Source organism: Accipiter gentilis, chromosome 12 (assembly GCF_929443795.1).
Source record: "Accipiter gentilis chromosome 12, bAccGen1.1, whole genome shotgun sequence".
Classification (NCBI taxonomy): Eukaryota; Metazoa; Chordata; class Aves; order Accipitriformes; family Accipitridae; genus Astur; species Astur gentilis.
Genome location: NC_064891.1, coordinates 13,272,041 through 13,291,090, shown reverse-complemented (window position 1 = coordinate 13,291,090; position 19,050 = coordinate 13,272,041). Strand labels below are relative to the sequence as shown.

At 42.4% G+C, this 19,050-nt stretch overlaps 2 protein-coding genes across 4 annotated transcripts; one reads left to right on the top strand and one right to left on the bottom strand.

Moving 5' to 3' along the window:
* Positions 1-440: 440 nt before the first annotated feature.
* BBS12 (Bardet-Biedl syndrome 12) lies at positions 441-8,370 on the bottom strand. Of its 3 annotated transcripts, XM_049814798.1 has the most exons (3): positions 8,216-8,370; positions 7,622-7,746; positions 441-3,172 (listed from the first exon to the last, which is right to left on the bottom strand). In XM_049814798.1, exons 2-3 carry the CDS (start codon positions 7,729-7,731, stop codon positions 1,021-1,023), a joined length of 2,262 nt encoding a protein of 753 aa, XP_049670755.1. In that variant the 5' UTR covers positions 7,732-7,746; positions 8,216-8,370; the 3' UTR covers positions 441-1,020. The 3 variants fall into 3 exon arrangements, with proteins under 3 accessions (XP_049670755.1, XP_049670756.1, XP_049670758.1); XM_049814799.1 differs by lacking the exons at positions 7,622-7,746; positions 8,216-8,370 and adding an exon at positions 6,657-6,938; XM_049814801.1 differs by lacking the exons at positions 7,622-7,746; positions 8,216-8,370 and adding an exon at positions 6,923-6,936.
* Positions 7,192-13,597, top strand: LOC126044713 (uncharacterized). Its single transcript, XM_049814803.1, has 5 exons — positions 7,192-7,279; positions 9,066-9,221; positions 11,153-11,281; positions 11,390-11,527; positions 11,765-13,597. The coding sequence occupies exons 1-5, from the start codon at positions 7,277-7,279 to the stop codon at positions 11,852-11,854; spliced, it is 516 nt and encodes a 171-aa protein (XP_049670760.1). The 5' UTR covers positions 7,192-7,276; the 3' UTR covers positions 11,855-13,597.
* The last annotated feature ends 5,453 nt before the right edge of the window (positions 13,598-19,050 follow it).

Sequence of the window (19,050 nt, the reverse complement as noted above, 5' to 3'; positions counted from 1 at the left end):
TCTTACAACAAAGTGCCAGTTCTCCATGGATCTGCTTTCAAATGTTAAGTGCTGAAACACAGTAAAAATGCCTTGCCTCAATCATCATGATAGATTCATTTTCAGTTTTTAGCCAACAGCTAAAACATAAACAACATTTTCCTCTCTGCAAGGGTAACTGAAAGAGCCCAAAGGAAATAACCTAAAAATCCAACTCGCAATGTAAAAGAAAACTTTGTGTAGAGATACATCCAGTCTGTAATACCAAAAAGGAGGATTCAGCCTGAATTTATGTCAAAACGACAGAAATTCCAAAGAGTATATATTTGAAAATAGGAGATATATAGCCCACATAAATATGCAAAAGTAGCATCTACTAATACATTCTCACAGTGTAAAATGTAACGCTCATTATTGCAACTTTAAATCTTACATTTGCAACTTACAGAAATGAAGAGCAAGATATTAACTAAAAATTGATTACATTATATATATTCTTTCGTTTAACACAAGTATGCCAATGGTATGTAAGAAATCCCTACCCTTCTTTAGAAGACCTTAAAAGACATTAAACAAAAATAGTTTACAGAACACAAGTCCAGATACCTTATACAGGCAGCACATGTTCAGAATGCAAGCATATCCAAGGAATCAAACTTTTCTCCAACTAGACTTGACACGTACCCACCTGCCCAGTGCTCCTTATTATAATGAAAAAAAGAACTGCACATCTGCTCTGCTAAATAAGATTAGTCAGTTTGACTGGATTAATCTATCCATACAGACAATATCATTAGTTAGGAATGCATGGCTGGGGTTGGAGATAAGCCCAAAAGTGATTTTTTTGTTGTTGTTATTTAACTCCTATTTCTAGAAATGGGAAATTATATTTACCTTGTGAGTCTCACATTCTGATTTCTGCTGTTACACTCTAAAGTCATAACCAAATCTAAATGTTTGCTTTATAAACTATGAAGAAATGTAGGTTGCACCTGGACTTCTTCCACTGACTCACAGACTTATAAATAAAGCCTGCAAGTCCTATAAAAACATAAACTCACTTGACATATGTGAGTTCAATAGCTGATTCCTTTTGGGACCTGTGATAATTTCAGCATCTGTCTGAAGCACTAGTAGCACCAAGTCTAGAGCTCTCCTCCACGCCTCCGTCTTGGCTGTAACGTTATCATAAACCTTTAAACCCTCTCTGTGGTCAGCGAAGGGACCAGAACCACCCCTGAGCAGATCACCTCTTCTAAACTCTTTCAATATATATGCTGAGGGAGAGCCACAGTCAGCTGCTTTTTTGAGGTGATGATCAACTGTGGTACACGCTTCCAACTCCGATGCAGCTTTTGCAGTGTTACACATAACCACTGAAAGATACTGCTTCCAGCCACTTGCTAATGCTTGGAGCACAACTGATTTATACTCTGTCGCAGATGCTGCCAGCCAAGGATTGTGAAACTCTTTCACAGCATTTTTATTTGCTAGCTGTAAAGGCTGTTCTGCAAGCATCTGAATGTGACTAAGGCACAAGAGCTCCACTGCACCACCACCAAGAAAAACATTCTTGTCATTTAAAGCATGATGGAGTCGATACACTAAAGTCCAGAACTGGTCTTCAATGAGCTGCATCTTTGAAGCTACAGCAGTGGTAAGCACGGCCGTGAGCAGGGGAATTCCTTGTACTTTTATCCTGACCGGCACAAGCTCACCCAGATCCATTGCACGCCCATCGCAGGCCTTCCACAGCTCCACCTGGGCTCCACTCCCCACATAAGATGCATTCAGCTGGGTGAGGTATGTCACTGGCTGGGCACTGGTGATCTCCCCAAAGGCACGCAACACATTCCGAGTCACAAAACCAATTACCAATATACTGTTTGCTATGCATCTTTCCATTAAGTTTTTGCACACATTTCCTTTGACCAAAACCAAGTTTACTTCAAAGTTTATCAGAATATCTAACATACTGCTTAGCCACAAGTCCCCTGCTCTGCCTTCCCACAGGCTAGGATGCTCCAGTATGGTCCTTACGTTACACAGTCTATTAAAACCTAAGTGACGATATTGTTCAGTTAGGTCACCATCCATTAGCAGAATCCGAAGGGGTTTGTCTTTAAAGTGTTTGATAACTGTGGCTTGTTCTGATGATACTAACGTGACAAAGCCTGGGGAGACACAAGAATAGCTTTCAGGCAGGCCCAGTAAACAACACGTCACAATTTCTGCAATATTAAACTGGGAAGAGCCACTGCATTCTGCTCTCTCTTGTTGGTATACAACAATGCTTTGTAACAGTTTCACACTAGCCTGATTTCCATGGCTCAGAGCCATTGCCAGGTGTCCTAAACCATAACATTCACATGGATCTGTTGATTGTCCTGAAAGGTATCCCTGAAAATTACCTTGCTGACTTGAAAAATGGCTTTTTCCTAGAGTGCTGAAGTATCTGCTATGGGTTAACTTGTTACAGCTGGATGTGGTAACACCACTTCCAGAAATCACAGATGTACTTTTGTCACCCACTGGTTTGACAAGAGAAGCTATCGAATCAAAGCCACCCAAAGGTGAAACCAGGCACTTGTTAGAATTACAGTCATCTTCTTGATAGGAACAAGAACTTATTGGAATCACTTCTTCTGGTGCAGAAATATCTTTCAGAAAATACAGGAAAATCTGAGGATTTAGAAGACTGTCGTGTCCAAATTGGCAAGTTTTGCTTTTAAAAGTGTTTGGCCTAACACTGCTACAACATAGCTCTTTATTTACATCGTGTATTGGTATTTGAAGACACTGGACTCTCTCACAGCAAGAGTTCAAGCCCTCAGACATCACAGATACTATTGCTGAAACAGGAACATTCTGCTGGAGGCACTCCAGTACGGCATTGCTCCATGCACCAATGAGAAAGAACAGGGTACTCATCCCAGTCTTAAACTCTTTGTTTTGTGCCTGAATGGTTTCATTAAGAAGCTGTCCGGCAGCGCTAGTTAAATCCAAACTTTCAATCAGTCTAACAGCAGAACCAATCAATGTGCTTTGGTTGGTGCTTTCATCCACAATGAATTTACATGATTTCATTGGCCCCAGTAATGTTCTTCCAGCTAACGCTACGGATGAGAGTTGCTGAAGTCCAATATGTCTTCTTGCATTCACATCCTGGAAAGCCATGGGCAGCAGGCAGCATCTGTGAACAGAACACAGACTTATTGCCTCATTCTCTCAGCACTCCAGAGCATGTATCACCAACAATTAAATTAACAATCTAACGCTGAACACAGCTCTCCTGTGAGGTGCTCTGTATAAACAGTTCTTCATCCCATGCACTTATTATGAGACATCGATGCACATAGTTGCTGAAATGGTGCATTGCTAAAACAGCACGGATTTTTTTCTTACTGGCAGATAGTAGAGTGCTCTTAATTTCAGTGTATTGTATAGAATTTGCAGATTGTATAGAACTACCATTTCCCTCCTGAACTGCTATCTGGAATTTCAGTTATTTGCCTTACTTAGGGGAAAAGTGCATTAGAGCAGAATGGACAATTATGTGCAAAACAGAAGTGCTCTGTACAGATCCATCTTGGTAACAATAGTTACGCTGACGTGCGGAAAACAGACTCCACAATCAGTAAGATTGTAAAGTAGGTACGTTCATTCAGCGCTGGGCAGCACGGGGGGTAGTCCCACCAAAGTCGTGCGTGCGCAACTCGGCAGTTCGCCTCAAGTTTATACAGTCAGGTATTACATATTTACAATACGCCTATACATATGCATGACCTATCCCCGCTCCATATTAAAATTAGCTCCGAGAGGTCATTTCCATACTCTCCTCCCAACTGCGCCTGTGCAGGGCCTCTTTATGGTGGTCGTGTGGTGGTCGCAGAGATGAAGATAGATGACTCCTCTTCATCACCGCTAGTAACCTTTTTCCTTGCGCAGGCTCAGTGATTTCTTGGTATTCACCCAAGCCGCAAGACCAGTCTTAGCTGGCTCTTGGGGCCTGCTCCTGCTTCTTATCAAGAACTGTCTTTACCTCATTGGCTGGTTCTTGGCACCAGCTCTTCTTATCAAGGACTGTCTCTACCTCAGCTAATTTCAACAATGTAAGCACTGAACATCATCTTTCACCCCCCCTTTATTTTGTCTACTAAGATTCTTTTGACTCCCCTTGTCTCAGCGTCACTGACTTTTAACATTCATATCTAGAAAAACATAATCAAACTTATTTTATTGCAATTCAATTTATTCCATTTAGCACACATCAATACTTCATTGAATGTGCACGAAAAGGAATGCTACTTCTTCATACCTCACAAAGCAAACTGCCAAGACTGCCAAGTTTTGATCTACTACTCAGTTTTAACACGCCAAAAATAAATCTTCTTTTCCTTGAAATCCCTTCCACACCACAGTCCTGTGGCAGACCACATGGATTAAACTAAAGCTTCCTTTTTTTTTTCTTTTTTGAATGAAAAAGTATACACACCAAGAATTAAGAACCCTTAGCCATAAACCTTTTATGCTTAGATTAAAATAATTTATTTCATCTCCCTAAAGGTCCCTTTGCATAGCTATTCCAAATCCAAAAAACTCTTTTTCTGTCCCACTCTAGTGAAAGTCCATCTGAATATTATCTCAAAGACGAGGTGTGAATTTAAAAAGCAGAGTAGGCAGTCAAAAGTAATTTTTACATGCTGACAGACCTGAAGTTCTAGTCTAGCCCAAACTGACAACAGGCTTTCCCTTCAGTTACTAGATGTATCTTGAAGTACCAAAAGAATCATTAACCAAGAAATTGTTTCAGCCTGTAGTTATCCATAATCAACAATTTAAGAAAAGGACTTTTAGATAAGCAGGTGCTTTTGACTTTAAAACTGCACCGGGAATGCCCATCCGAAAACCTCCATCCAACCTGCTTAAGGGTTCTTCTGGAAATTTTTCTTGGCAATGTCTTGCAATAATAGTCTAGTCAAGCTATGTATCCATATCAGTACTTCCAGTAATAATAATAATAATGATAATAATAAAAAGCTCTTTTTTCTTAACTGGAATCCTTAGCTTAATATCGCAGGTGGCTTGTTTTGAAATGAACAAACAAAAAAATTGAAGTGATTAAATAATAATCATTGGATCATGGAATCTAATAAGAAACATGTTTCCCCCACTCTCCCCAAAACTCATCACTCCATCTGATTCCTCTTAAGAATTTACTAAGACAATCACTTTTGGTGTTTTTTCAGTTGGGTTTTGGTGTTTTTTGTTTGGTTTTTCTTCTTCTGTTTTTTCCTCTGAGATCACTGTTTCTGAATTCAAGCAGTTTTCAACTAGTAACGGTCACTGCTCAACCTGCTCTTGTTTTGATAGAAAGAACAAATAACCAATTTGTGGTTCTCTTGATACAATTTAGGAAAGAGCTAAATTAGCTATGCTGAAAGGCTAAGTAATGCTCTCTCACTACCGAGGTCTTTGACACATAGCTCTGGGCAGAATGCCATGCAGCAGTTTGGATGGGAGACAACTATGGAAGGACTGGTGGGAAAGGGTTTCCAATTTTTCAGTGAACTTCTTACTCCCCAGTCAGTCCCAAATGAGGATTCAGCTCAACAGTATGAGCCACTGTCCTATTAGAATGTTCAAGAAATGCGAAACCAAGACTGGTTATGAGACACATTAGAGTTAGTCCAGCACCTTCTATCAAGTCAGTGTACTTTCACCAAACCTCAACGCAACCAACTAAAACTTGCATAGCTAAAATTTTCTCTGAAATTTAAGTTGAAAAATGTGCTCCTTACTTTCAGCTTAAACTCATACTTCAAAACTGTAGCTTCATTTTGGACACCAGCCTGTACTCCTGCAGATCCATAAACCTGAACCAAATGGACCCAGAGCTTGGCTGCAAAACCAGATGAAGGCAGAGCATGCACTTACAGGAAAGAATGTTTTTAGTTCATTGCTTGCACAACCTCTGGCATGTGTGATTTAGGATTTTGTGATACTCCCCCCCGTCTTTTGTTTTATACATGTTATTTTGGCAAGAACACCACACTATCCTATGCTGTAGGAACCAATATACAGCAGACCCAAAATTCAACTTTTCATCCCCCCATCCCCAGACTTCTTACCTCTTTTTCCATCCAGTCTGAGGTGGAAAAGGTAAAGGGTCAAGTGGCATTACATTTTGGAGTCAAACACAAGTGAGGTCAGCAAAGTGAAGGAGGCATGCCAGAAAATGAACGAACAAACTGGTAGTGAAGAACGGCCATGTGTGAGACACCAACTACTGCTTGTGCTGAGCCAACCTGCATGCTGACCTACTGCTGCCTGCCTCATCACCCCTCTCTGCAAGTGAAATAAGACTTGACCTTAGATTCAGTTTATGTTTATATGCACAGGGTTTAGAGGTCTAAAGTGAAAAACTCTGGGATAGAAGAGGTATGCTAAACATTTATTACTCACTTTGTCTTACAGCTCCTCAACAACAAAATTTTAGATCAGTTTTCCAAATTAATGTAGTTCTGTGAAACGCTGTCAATAAAGCCTCGCTCGCATGTATACATGGGCACACATTGTCTTGAGCCAGCACTGTTGCACAATCAATGGGAAACGGGTAGAAAACTCTCTGCTTGCAACTAAAACACCGAGTGTTCAGATTAACTGTCACGACTTACCTGGTCTACCTCAGAGCCAGCACTATTATCACTAACTTCGGAAGAGAAAGAGCTTCCTAGATTGATGCAGCCGAACCCAAACGCCCACGCTGAACCAGCCCCGCGCCCCTCGCGGCGGGCACCCCGGCAGGAGCCGAGGCCGCTCGGCAGCCGCCCCGCAACTGTCCTACTCGGGCCCGGCGGCGGCCCAGCCGCTTCCAACCCGGCTGGAGGGCCGGCCCAGGCCCCCGGCCGTCCCCACAGCAGGCAGGGGGCTGGTTTCTCACCGATTCGGCTGCGTTTGGCCCCGCTCCCCGCGGCGGGGCCGGGCTGAGGTGAGGTGGGCTGAGGCGAGGCAAACGGGCAGCCCCGCCGCGCGCCGCCAACGGCCACCGCGCGCGCCCCGTTGCCAGGACACCGCCGCCGCTTGTTTGTAGACGCAGCGGACGAAGCTTCCCCCCCCGCCTCTGACATCACGAGCCCGCCGGCTACCATTGGTCCGGGCTAGGGAAGGGGGGGCGGGTTCTCCGGGACGCCCGGTTCGCTCATTGGACGGCAAGCGCGTTCGTAGCGTGCGGCGGTGGGTGCGCTCGGGCCCGGCCGTTAGGAGCGGCGGGGCCGAGCCTGGAGCGGCAGTCTCGATGGTGAGCGTCCTTCCCCTCGCCGCGGGCTTCCCCTTCCCCTCGCCGCTTACCCGCCGAGCCCGTCCTCGGCGGCTTCCCGGGGCCCTGGAGCCCTCTGCTCGATCGCCGGCCCCGGGCGGGCCGGCAGCCGTTGGGCTCTAAGGGCTGCGGGGACCGCGCGAGCGGCTGCCGAGACGGTCTGTGCTGCTCGGTTTCCTCATACAACGCGGAAGTCGACACGCCGGCCAAAAGGGGAAAGGAGACCCCCTCCCCCCCCCACCCCCGCAAAAAAACCCAACCCACAACCTCGGCACTATGGAAAAACAGCCCCGGTAAAACACCGAGAATCGTAAAATACGTCACCTCGTTTCAGGGTGTGGGGTAAGCCGGAGAAAATATGCCTGGTTAATCTTGGCGCAGTTTACTGACCTCCTCTGCTTCACTGGGTCCCCTGTAGCACATTGAAGTGGCATTGGCCAGGCGAGAAGCTGAAAGATAAAAATGAATTTTGAGCAACTCAAGTTTTTAAGTAAATGGAACAGGAAGCAATGCATATGCTACTTTTCAGGATCTTGAACGTTTTCACCAGATTTGTAGGTGCATACGCAGGACGCAAGAAAAGAGGTTCAGGTAGCATGTTGGTATATTTTTCTTTATGGTCAGGAAGAGGTCTCACATGGGTTTCTCCCAGAGCAGAAGTAGTAAAAATCTGATGCCTGTGTTAATAGCAGCAGCAGGGAGAAGTCAGAGGTGCGCCAGACAGATTGGTTTGCAATCCAACCCGGGAGGGACAAATCATGTTAAAAAGTGAAATTTCATTTCTGAATACACCAAAATGGAATCTTCTGTGTTAGACACTGGGCATGTAAAAGATCCAAAAATGGTAACAATTCAGCAGACTTAAGAGACTGCTCAGCAGTAGCTAGAAAACAAATTCCTTTCTTGGTATTTATTTACTTTTATAATGTCCAACCAGTTAAAGCTGGGGGTGGGAGGGATTGCCCTTCCTCACCTTAATCTGTGCAGATTGAAGACTGAAGGACTAAAATCTGTCTGCTGCTGGTTTAGAAGAAAACCTATACTCGAGGAAAATATTTTTGCTGCTCAGTGGGAGGGAGAGAGTGTCTCAGAAGTGTCCTGGATAATAATGCACCAGCTCAGCACAAGCAGATTAGTTCTCTTTATGGGACAGATTTTGTGTTGATCTCACTGCTGCCACAGCATGTTGTTACCTAGCACCACAGCTCGGTGGTGGACAGGCAGGCTAGAGCTATGCAGCTCCCTTTAAACTTTGCTCCAACAGAGCTGATGTTCTCAGACACCCCATTTCAGTGCTGACTTTGAGGAGTGGCTGAATTTGAGTCCCACTTACAGTCAAGACCCTATTCAACCAACCTTTTTAGCTGTGAGGATGATTTACTCCTGTTTTCCAGGTGAAACCACTCCTGACACATCAAAGCAACCAGCAGGACATGCAGAGGGTCTTAGTGACCTCAGTGGAGTGAGTGTTCATTTTCAGGCTGCCCACCTGTTTTTCTGGGATGACTCCTTTAATTGATGATCTTTCCATTTAAAAGAGAAACCATGAAGTCCAAATGCATATTCCCCAGTAACAAAGTCTTCAGCTTGTTTTCTTTCTAGAATAACATAAGAAAATAAGCGCAGAGACCCAGTGTCTACCACTTGCAGCAAAGAATGTCTCTCACTTCTGCTACAGCTTTACTGTTGTTATTTATAATTTAGTTGTGTTTTGAATTTTCCCTGGAGTGAGCTATTTCTTACCTTTTCTCTCCTTCACTTTCTGAAGGCATCCAACTATAGAAAACCTGGCTTAGGTACAGCCCAGCGGAAGAAAAGTGGCTTGAAACCTGAACTTACAGAAGACCAAAAGCAGGAGATCAGAGAAGCTTTCGATTTGTTTGATACTGATGGATCTGGAAGCATCGACATAAAAGAACTGAAGGTTTTCAAACTTTTGTTTCTTGGATGGAAAAATGGTCTCAAGATTGTAGCTGCAATTCCTGTTTGTCCAGCCCTAACTATTTTAAAATAGTTTTGGAGTACAAACAAGAGTGATGGCTTGCTGTCATGACTGAATTTGGGGTGTACTACATAGTTAACGTGAGAAAGCTCAGTATGTAATACTTCAGAGCAGACAGGCTTCTCTAACGCATGGACAGTAGGTCAGATAGCTTTGAATATCTGAGCATTAGAGGAACTAAACAGTTTCTCTGTTTAGGTACACACAGTACACAATTTTCATGACGGGCTAAGATCTTGTTTCTGGGAAGTGGACTTTTGTTGTTCTGGGATGAATGTCAGCATATCAAATTTTTTCTTCATCTCAGAACTAAACACATTCAGGAAAGATACAACCATATTTTCATATACATAATCCAAAAATTTCCTGTTTCTTAATTTAAGGAAGAACAAAACAGAGATCTGAGTTGCATTTTAGTAGCAATTCAGGTAGTGTGTGCGCACGCATGCATACAAACAGTAGTACAAGGGCGAAGATTATTTTCAGTTCTCTCTCTATATTTTTATGTGTCTGATCTTTTTTTAAGCGTGAACCTTTTATCTTAATTATTTCCTTGACCTTGATTTCTCACATACACACACTCTGCCTCAATTTCTGCATACGTAACCTAGAAGCATGAGTTATCTAAGCCTGCGGCTTATCTCAGGATTTATTTGGAAGTACTTACCCTTAGTTAAGGAAAGCGTGTTCTCTGAACACAGATGATAGATGTTAAAATACAGTTCTCAGAATGGACTGAAACATTTTATCATCAACCATTTAATGCTGTGTTTTTCAAAATTAATTCAAAATAATGGATATTTTATAACAGAAAGTGTTCCCCTGTGAAAGACAAAATGTAACATTTTCAGTTGTCCCATCGCAAGAAACTGGTCAGAAAACACACTTCAGTTAAATGTTGAGTTTCTGGTGGGTTGGCACCTTCCAGAAGAAGAGTGTTCAGCGAGAAAATTTCTGCCTAATATTAACGATTGATTTCCACTAGAGCACATAGGAAGAATGAATGTTCACAGTTCAAATCTTTCTCTAGTTATGTTTTCTTGAAACTTCAGTCTCCGAATTAAATACGCTGTAATCATCTGGTACACCAGGATTGTGAAATTACTAATACACCCAAGTAGCAAACTAATTGTTCTAGGCTGGTGAAATGCCAGAGCCTGGTTTTAAACAATGTTAATATTAAGTATTTGTACAATAATTTACACAACTGTTTTTACAGTAGTACTTTGCTTGGGCTCTGTAAGGCTCAGAAAGTTTGCTTTTCTTTTCCTCAGCTAGCACAGCAGTCAAGTCTTTGCTTTGCTGAGGCTGAGACACTTAGGGAGCATTGTCAGTTCCTACCCCCTCCCACTCTGCCCTCCCCACCACCTAGCCAGAAGTACCAAGAGCTATGCATATGGATTTCTTCTATCTCTGTGTAGTGGATTATGTAAGTTAACTGATGTAATTCTGCACCCGTCAAAATTAACAGGCATTCTGCCCTCAATTTCAAATGGAACGACATCACATCCCTGGTCTCCAACCTCCCTTGAAGTCCCATTTTGATAATCCAGTCCCTTTAGGAACTATGTGGATTGGAACCTTAGCCTAATTTGGACACAAAAAGTTTCTCTTAGCTTCAGAAATATATCCAGTTCCACATGGATCTAAAGAGAAAATAGGTCTGAGTCTTAAGGATATCAAACCTACACTATTACTGTTTGGAAAGATGAAACAAGCTGGTAAGATACATCAAGATGTTTTCATTGCAGTGAGTTATTATTACAGTTTTGGACGAGGAAATTAAACAAGCTTTAGTGCTGCTGATGACACTAATTCTGGCGGCCTCCTAACAGAATTGTTGTTTGGCACAGGTTGCAATGCGCGCTTTAGGCTTTGAGCCAAAGAAGGAAGAAATTAAGAAAATGATAGCAGATATTGACAAAGAAGGAAGCGGCACCATTGACTTTGAAGACTTTTTGGCTATGATGACTCAAAAAATGGTAGGAATTCTTAATAGAAATTCTTGGGACAGCATAAAAAAAATATTGAAAAGGAGTATCTCGGTGGCAGGTATTTTCTAATTAATGTACGTTTTACTCTTGTTTTAGAGTGAAAAGGATTCAAAAGAAGAAATCTTGAAAGCTTTCAGATTATTTGATGATGATGGGACAGGAAAAATTTCATTCAAAAACTTGAAAAGGGTTGCCAAGGAGCTGGGAGAAAATTTAACAGATGAAGAGCTTCAGGTAAATTCCAGTTTGCTAGAGCTTTTCTAATAGGCACAGCCCAATCCCATAGTCCCTAAGGATTGGGTGGAAACTTATGCCTATACAAAAAGGGCCGAGAGGTCAGAAATACGAAGAGCAATCAAATACATAGTTATGTTTTCACATGAAGTGCTTCTGATTTGTTGCTGTTTTAATGAATAGAAGGTCTTGTGTTTAGAGTCCAGTGCCTGATCAAATATACAATGTGTTTTGTAGGAAATGATTGATGAAGCTGATCGAGATGGAGATGGAGAAGTAAGTGAGCAAGAATTTTTGAGAATCATGAAGAAAACTAGCTTATATTAATACTTTTTGCCTTGCTATACAGCTGCTCCAAAAGATAACCTGGAAAAGACTTAAAAACTGGGCTTGTGTCTCCTGTGTACTTTTTGCCATATAAAGATCTGAAAGGACAGATTTTTGGTTCACTCTTTTTCAACAAAGGTAATTGGGAAAGGGAGGCTTCAGTACCCAGAACAGTTAAAATGAGATATTGCAGAAGTGAAAAGTATGAATTGAACCTGCAAGACAGGGTCCCTTCCCCTCCCCCTCAACAATTTCACTGATTGCCATTTTGGATAATAAATGCTGTGTTTCAGCTATTTAACTAAAAGGCATTTCACTTGAGTTGTGAAGATTCCCACTGCTGCTGGTAAAGGCCTCTTATGACTTTCCTAAGGCTACAGAACAAAGGTACAAGCACAGTATTTTTATTTCTTTTAAGGCTTTTAGGTTATCTTTTGGTATTTATCTCCTTTTGTTTATTTCCATGAAAGACTCTAAAACCAATTGCATATCTGTCTTCATTTCTGTATGAAACACTTTTCCCATGGCAAGTTGTTTTGGGACCTAATGGGAAGCAAGTGTAGATAACCAGATTTGGTTCTTCATTTGGAACTGTGTGCTATCAGTAGATGTTTCTCTGTTTATCTGACCATCTGAAACCTAGTTTACTTCAATGTAACCTACTTGGATTATCGAAGTTTATCGTATGACCAGTCAACATCCCGTGCCATTGTTCTCATTCCCAAGACATAACAGAGCTGCTGTTACGCCAGGATTTTAGGTATCTAAAAAGTTCAGTTCTGTGGCGCACTAGGGTACATGTTGTCTTTGGCTATTTACAATCAAGCTGCAGGGAGGACTCGCATCTGAAGTGAAAAAATAGCTCACCTCGGACATTCATGGAACACTGAATATATTTAGATCCACGCAATCCAAATTAATTTCAGACATCACAGGTTTAGGTTTTTTTTAGGAGTACCTTCATTTTCTTGAATGTTTCTTGCATAGACCATCAGTCTAGGATTTACTGGAGAGCCATATTTCCTCCTGTGTTATGGTGACAGAGCAGTGACACACAACATGACATCCAATTACATGGTGCTGCAGGAGGGTTTATCCTTGGGTCCTGATTAGACAATCAGCTTCAAAACTGCAGGGAAATGGTATAATCCTAAATAGCATCTCTCTCTAATAAGGCACCTAAAGGAGATTTTGTTACTGCTCACAGTGAAGTGGCAAGTAGGTAGCAAAATGTCAGAAGGGTTCAATGGGAAGAGGAGGGAAGGAACAATATTTCACCAGTATCTGTTAAGATCCTTCTTTTCTTCAGGCAGCTTCTGCTGCTTGACAGCACTAACAAGGTTTGTAGAAGATGGAAGAGCCAACTCCTGGATTAGCTCCTCATTACAGCTGCCGCAGCTCTCATGAGCTGTAATGGCCCAGCAGGGGGAGAATTAGTTTCAGGAGCAGAAAGAAGTGTTCATTTATGTTATCTTCTCAGCGTGCAGCTGCAAACCTGGCACATTCTGCCCCGGTCCTCCGAGTTTTGTACTCTGAGCAACTCTAAATAGCCCCTCTCTAACCTGTACAGAAGCAGGCTTAAACCTGTGGGAGAACAGGGATTGTGCGGCACGCTGGAAAACTCAAGAGACCTGTGAAGTCCCCTATTAGCATATTCAGTGGCAGTAGATATAACCTATAGTACTGTGTTTTTAAATGCCTATTAACTTTGTATAAGTGTGAAATAAAACTTTTGCAAGTTAAGGACTTTGCGTGCTTTTTAACTTGGTGTGCTTACTATGAAAACTAAATTTTCAAAAATAATTTTGAAGTGTTAAGTGGTTCACCAAGTATATTTTCACTTTCATTTATCTTTTCTTTCTAAGAGAGAAATTCTTGGGTGCAGTAGTCTTTAATTCCTCTCCATCTTCCACTTTGTGATTAAAAGTTTCTAGTACTAGCCACTTATATTCAGAAAGGGAAATCTGAAGTTCTAGTTGATTATGGGGAATCCCAGACCCTATTAGAGTGACTGTACTTTTTTTAATGCTGCCACAGGAAGAGATTGATGACTGTTGTTTACCTATGATGCATGTCACTTCTCTCTTCCTGTTCCAATCCCATTACCTGACTTCTGAATGTAGGAGAAAGACACACAATCATACCTACTATATATACTACAATGATGAAATGTTATTTCTGGCTTGCCCATTAATTTCTTAAGTCTGGAATGTCGAGCAGTGTCTGAATTAGTACAAAACTTGCAAGTGTTAACGTAATAGAACAAGTGTGTCATGCTGCTTTAGTTTGTGTGATAGTGAGGGATATCTTGTCCTCTCTTTGGCCCCATGCACCATGTATGACTACTAACACGACAGTATGAACAGCAGCCCACAGCAGTGCTGTGGTTTTGCATGAATTATTTTCAGTGCCCTTGTGAATCCTTCCTGTCCCTTCTAGAGTTTTATCTTTTACATTTCTATATGTGGTGGAGGAAAAGGAGCCTGATGGAAGCCAGTGGCAGAACTCAAGAGTTCGGTTTGTGTGAGGAGCAAACAGGTGCTGAACTGCCCATTCCAGAATTTCATTCTTTCACTGAGCTGGAAAACATGACTCAGATCAATGAACTGGGAAGGTACCCAGCAGACATTTTTCCTGGACTCTGTTCTAGTGCCTACTCGAGTAGTTTATCCTAAATGGAGGCCTTTCACTAGAGGAGACACATCACGTGCACCCCTCTCCTCTTCCTCCTCCCATTCGCTCTGTTCTCAAAAATGAGAGCTGGGGGACTTCCAGGAGACTTAGATTCAACTCCTTTCCACTGAAGCACCAAAAAGGAGGCAAAGCAGTGATTTGGGTTTCCTTGAATGAAAGGACACATTCCTCAAGGCACCCAAATCCAAGTGGTCATCTGTGTGAGTGCGTACTGACTGGCACCTGGTGCGGAGGGGAAGGCTTCAGTCCCAACCCTGCTTTACGTTCCCTACAGACTGACCTGGGCAGTTCCTGGGGCAGGGTGGAGGCAGAAGGCTGTGAACCTCATCCTCTGCATCCCTCTTCCCCTTCATGCCGGAGGGAGGCTGGGTTCTTACCTGGCGTTTGCAAATTCCCCTCTGATGGCTGCCATTCAGACGCTGCAATACGTGCATTCAGCTGAGACCCTTCTTTCTGTGACGTCAGTGAAGCCCGGTTTTCAGTTTGAGTGTTTGTGCTAGTAAGACACTGTACAAAAAGGAAAGTGGAACCGCAATTTGTATTTGGCAAGCACCTAAATATCAAAGCATTGATAAGGGTGATAGCTACTTGGGACGTAATATTGTAGTTGACTTCCAATGAAAAATGTTTTTAAATGAAAATGTACTGGGCTTTTAATAAAATACGAAACAGTTCAAGAGAAAAAAATACACTTACAAGTTATATTCCAAAATATGCCAATTGCATGGCAATTTTAAAGTAACCTTTGCTGTTATCTCCCCTGTGCAACTTTAAGTTCTTTATCATCTCTCAGCTCCACAGTACAGTCCCACCATCCTGCCAGTCCCACAGTAAAGCAAATCTTCAGTTGGCTTTAGAAAAACAAAACAAAACAAGATGTGACTATCTAGTGCACAAAGATGTTTTAAGTAATCTGAGCTGGCAACCTGAGATACTGGGTGACTGTTGTACTTTCTCACCACATCACAGTGAAAAGTGGATAAAGGCAGCAATCTTGAAGGCCGTTCACTTCTTTGCAGTTATACCCATGCCACATGGGTGTAAAACAGCAGGCTGGCCAGGCACAGGTGATTGCAAAAGACGGTGGAGTCTTGCATTGCTTGAGGTGCTCATGCAGTTAACTGGTAATGAGTGTTACGCTCTCACTTCTCTAGGTGAGAGTTTGTTTTCAGAGCAATAAGCGCAGGGTCAACTTCCAACATCGCAGAAAAATAATAGCTTCTTTTGAGGCAAGCCAAATCTTGGTATTTAAAAGAGGATGGGGGGGAAAGCAACAGAAGAAATTTTGTGTACTTTCACATGCCAGGAGTCCTACTAACAGAGCCCAAATATTTCAATAAACTGATGAGGCATTTAATACTAAAATATTTAAGTTGGTTGTTTATAGTTTTGAGGAACAACTTTCATGCCCTGCAAACTATCCGGTGAAGTCACACCACATATTTGAAACGTTAAGTATTAATTCCTGGAAATCTTGTCACTGAGTTCATATAAATCAAATATCACACACTACATCTGCTTTTAAATACCTCTGGATAGCATAAGTGGATTTTGAGAAAGACTCGGCAGTATAAAGTGCCATGGGCCAGAATTCACCATTACCACATTTGACACATGGAAACACTGGCAGAACACGTTTTTCTGACATGGGTTAAATCCTTCTGTGACCCTGACAAAACCTCTACAGTACCATACTACTTAAGTCTATTCCAGGTACTGGCTGGAACTTTTAGCAATCTTTGCAAGCATATCGGCACAATGTATGGCCTTTAGGTGGTACATTTTTTGCAGACATCCATTCTCCCAAAATATCAATGTTAAAGCCAAATCAGGACCACTGAGACTGCATCCAGGTGTTATTGCCAGGGGCCATACTGCTCACTCAGAACTTATTCTCCCTGCTACATTTGTTTGAAAATTATTTTTGTTTCCTTACACTGATAAAAACGAACGAAGATGAGAAAAATACTGCTCCTGAGAAGCTTCAAAACCCAAGCGTTGTTTCAAAACCCCATAACATATGCTAACAGAAACTAGCTGCAGCTCTCTGACACATTTTACAAAAATCAGGCAGGGAGAGCAAACAATCAGTTAGGGATGTTCTTCAGACATCCTTCAACATGAGTGACGGGGCAGGAACAACCCACATACCTCCTGGCGCAGGGCAGCAAACAAACCGCTCAGTCTATAGGCTGGGATAATCCTTGAAACTTGAGCAAAGATTCTCTATGAGGATAATTCTGCAAAGATAGCTCCCTTTTTGTCATATAGATCAATATAAAGAGCGTAGCTGTGAACAGACTGTATGCCAATGCCCAGGGCGATTAGGCAGACGTCTCTCCGAATAGCTCCAGTGAACAGGCGGCCAGGACTGCCCCTTCGCTACAGCCCCCAATTTCTGTGAAAACCTCTGCTGAGCAGGCATAAAATTCTGCTTTCAGTGGGCATTACACACTCTGCTTAACTACCAGATGCACTCCTAAGTTTTACATTAAGGAAAGGCGTAAAAGTCTTCTCATTCTCTCTTTTAAGGGAATAAAGAACCGATAGATCTGAGAGTGTGACAGTCTCGCTAGAGGGCATCCAGTTACTAACATGTAAGATGAGTGATGCTTATTTCCCTCCTCTGTGGCTTTTAATGAAGATCGAAAGTAGGCTAACAAACACCATCCAGCTGGCACTTGAAATATGCGGTTGGATACAGAATTATTTTTTTCTGAAAAAACAACACAAGGCTTCTCACACAACTCAAGTGCAAAATGCTGTAATTATTAGTTGGTTGTTCAAAGCTAAACCCCCAAACCACACTTTCTGAAACTCCCACTCTGTCTGTATCAATAATTACATACACGCTCTCAGGGGAGCGGAGAACAGAACTCGCCTTTCGCACATTCCCCCTGAGTGCTCTGACCACCACTCTATTATAGAGTTATTTTCTCTCTTTGGGAATACTGCTATCAAATGGAACCACTTCAAGCAGAGAGACAGAGCCAGCCCCCGCTGCAGGATGCTTGTGGCCCTCCCTTGGGATGTGGGAAAGCTGGAATAGTGGCCTTGCTTCACGTCGAGAGGAACAAGGATTTGAGTTAGACTCTTGTCCCCGAGGTGAGTTTGTTGACCTTTAGGAGACTGTCTGCACCAGGATGTGTCTTATTCCAGTGGCCTTGTGGGGTGGAGCATGACCAAGAAATACATTTTTGGGCAACTGCCTGGCCAGAGATCAAAAGCATGATAGATGGACACCTGCCTTCACTTCTTAAAGGCAGCTTGGAGTATCAAGAGCTTGACAGCTCACATTTACTGCTAGAAAAATACAGGGGGGCTGTGAGGAAGAAATGTGGAATTAGGGTGGAGCAAGACAGAGGACCTGCAAAGTCTGACGCTTCAAAACCTGATTTATACGTGCCCAATTCCTTAAGCAGTACAGAGAGAAAGAGGGCCTGAAAGCGATGATCCAAATCTCTCTGCTAAGTCAGGAGCCAGAGCTGGCTCATCGCAAACCTGCTCCCAGGCAGTGCAGCAGAACATGTGTGAGCATCTGGGGCTTCATCCCAAATGGTACCAACATGGTGCCTACTTTTAAGAGCCTCAGCCCTTGATGATTTCAGGGGTCCGCTGGAGTGGAGTTGGGGACCTAAAGCTATAGCTTTTGACCTCGTAGAAGTTCCGACAGCCACTAAATACTAAACTTGAAATTGCTCAAGTCATTTTTTTGTTTGTCTGAATTAGATTTGATGCAGTGAATAAGAGCAAAGTTGTCAAACCTGAACTGCAAACGTGCAAAATTCTGGGCACAGCTGTAACAGTTTCACATGCATTTATTACTCCCCTCATGCTGGATGCATGTGAACGCACATGCATACTGTATGCACACATGCAAATCTTGCGGTCTTACCATTATGAGAGTTTCACATACTTCTGACATGCAAAAAGTACTAATGTGAGAGCGTATGTTTAGAAGCTTCAGTTGGAAAAAGGGTGGATTTGTTGTAACATTTTAGTCCCAAATAGGATAGGATCTGTGGACTGTAGAGTTATCATGGAGCAGAAGTCTAGTCCTTCTTTCCCACTGGGCCAGCAAGGGCTGTGGAAACTGGTACGGGAACTCCCTGTACCAGGTTCGGGGTCTACAACTAACTGGTGCAGTCTCAGTGAGCCGGCCCTTGTTCTCAAGGCCACTTTACTTCCTTTGAAAGCTTTTGACCGGTTCTAGTAGTGACATAAGTTTCAATATAAAAAACATCACACCATGAAATAAAGAAAAAAAAAAAAAAAGAAAAAAAAGGTTTCCATAGGAAACAAATACAACAGCTAACCTAGCCCATTTCCAGCATTATTTTAAAGCACTCTCTGCCCAAAACCGTAGCTTAGCGCAAACAAAACCAGCAAAATTTACACATCCATGCTATTGTATGACCTTTTTTCCTAGTATGGTTCCTTCTTCACCTGCCTCTGCTCAATACCCTCAACATAGAGAAAACATACATGCTTTCCTGTAAATT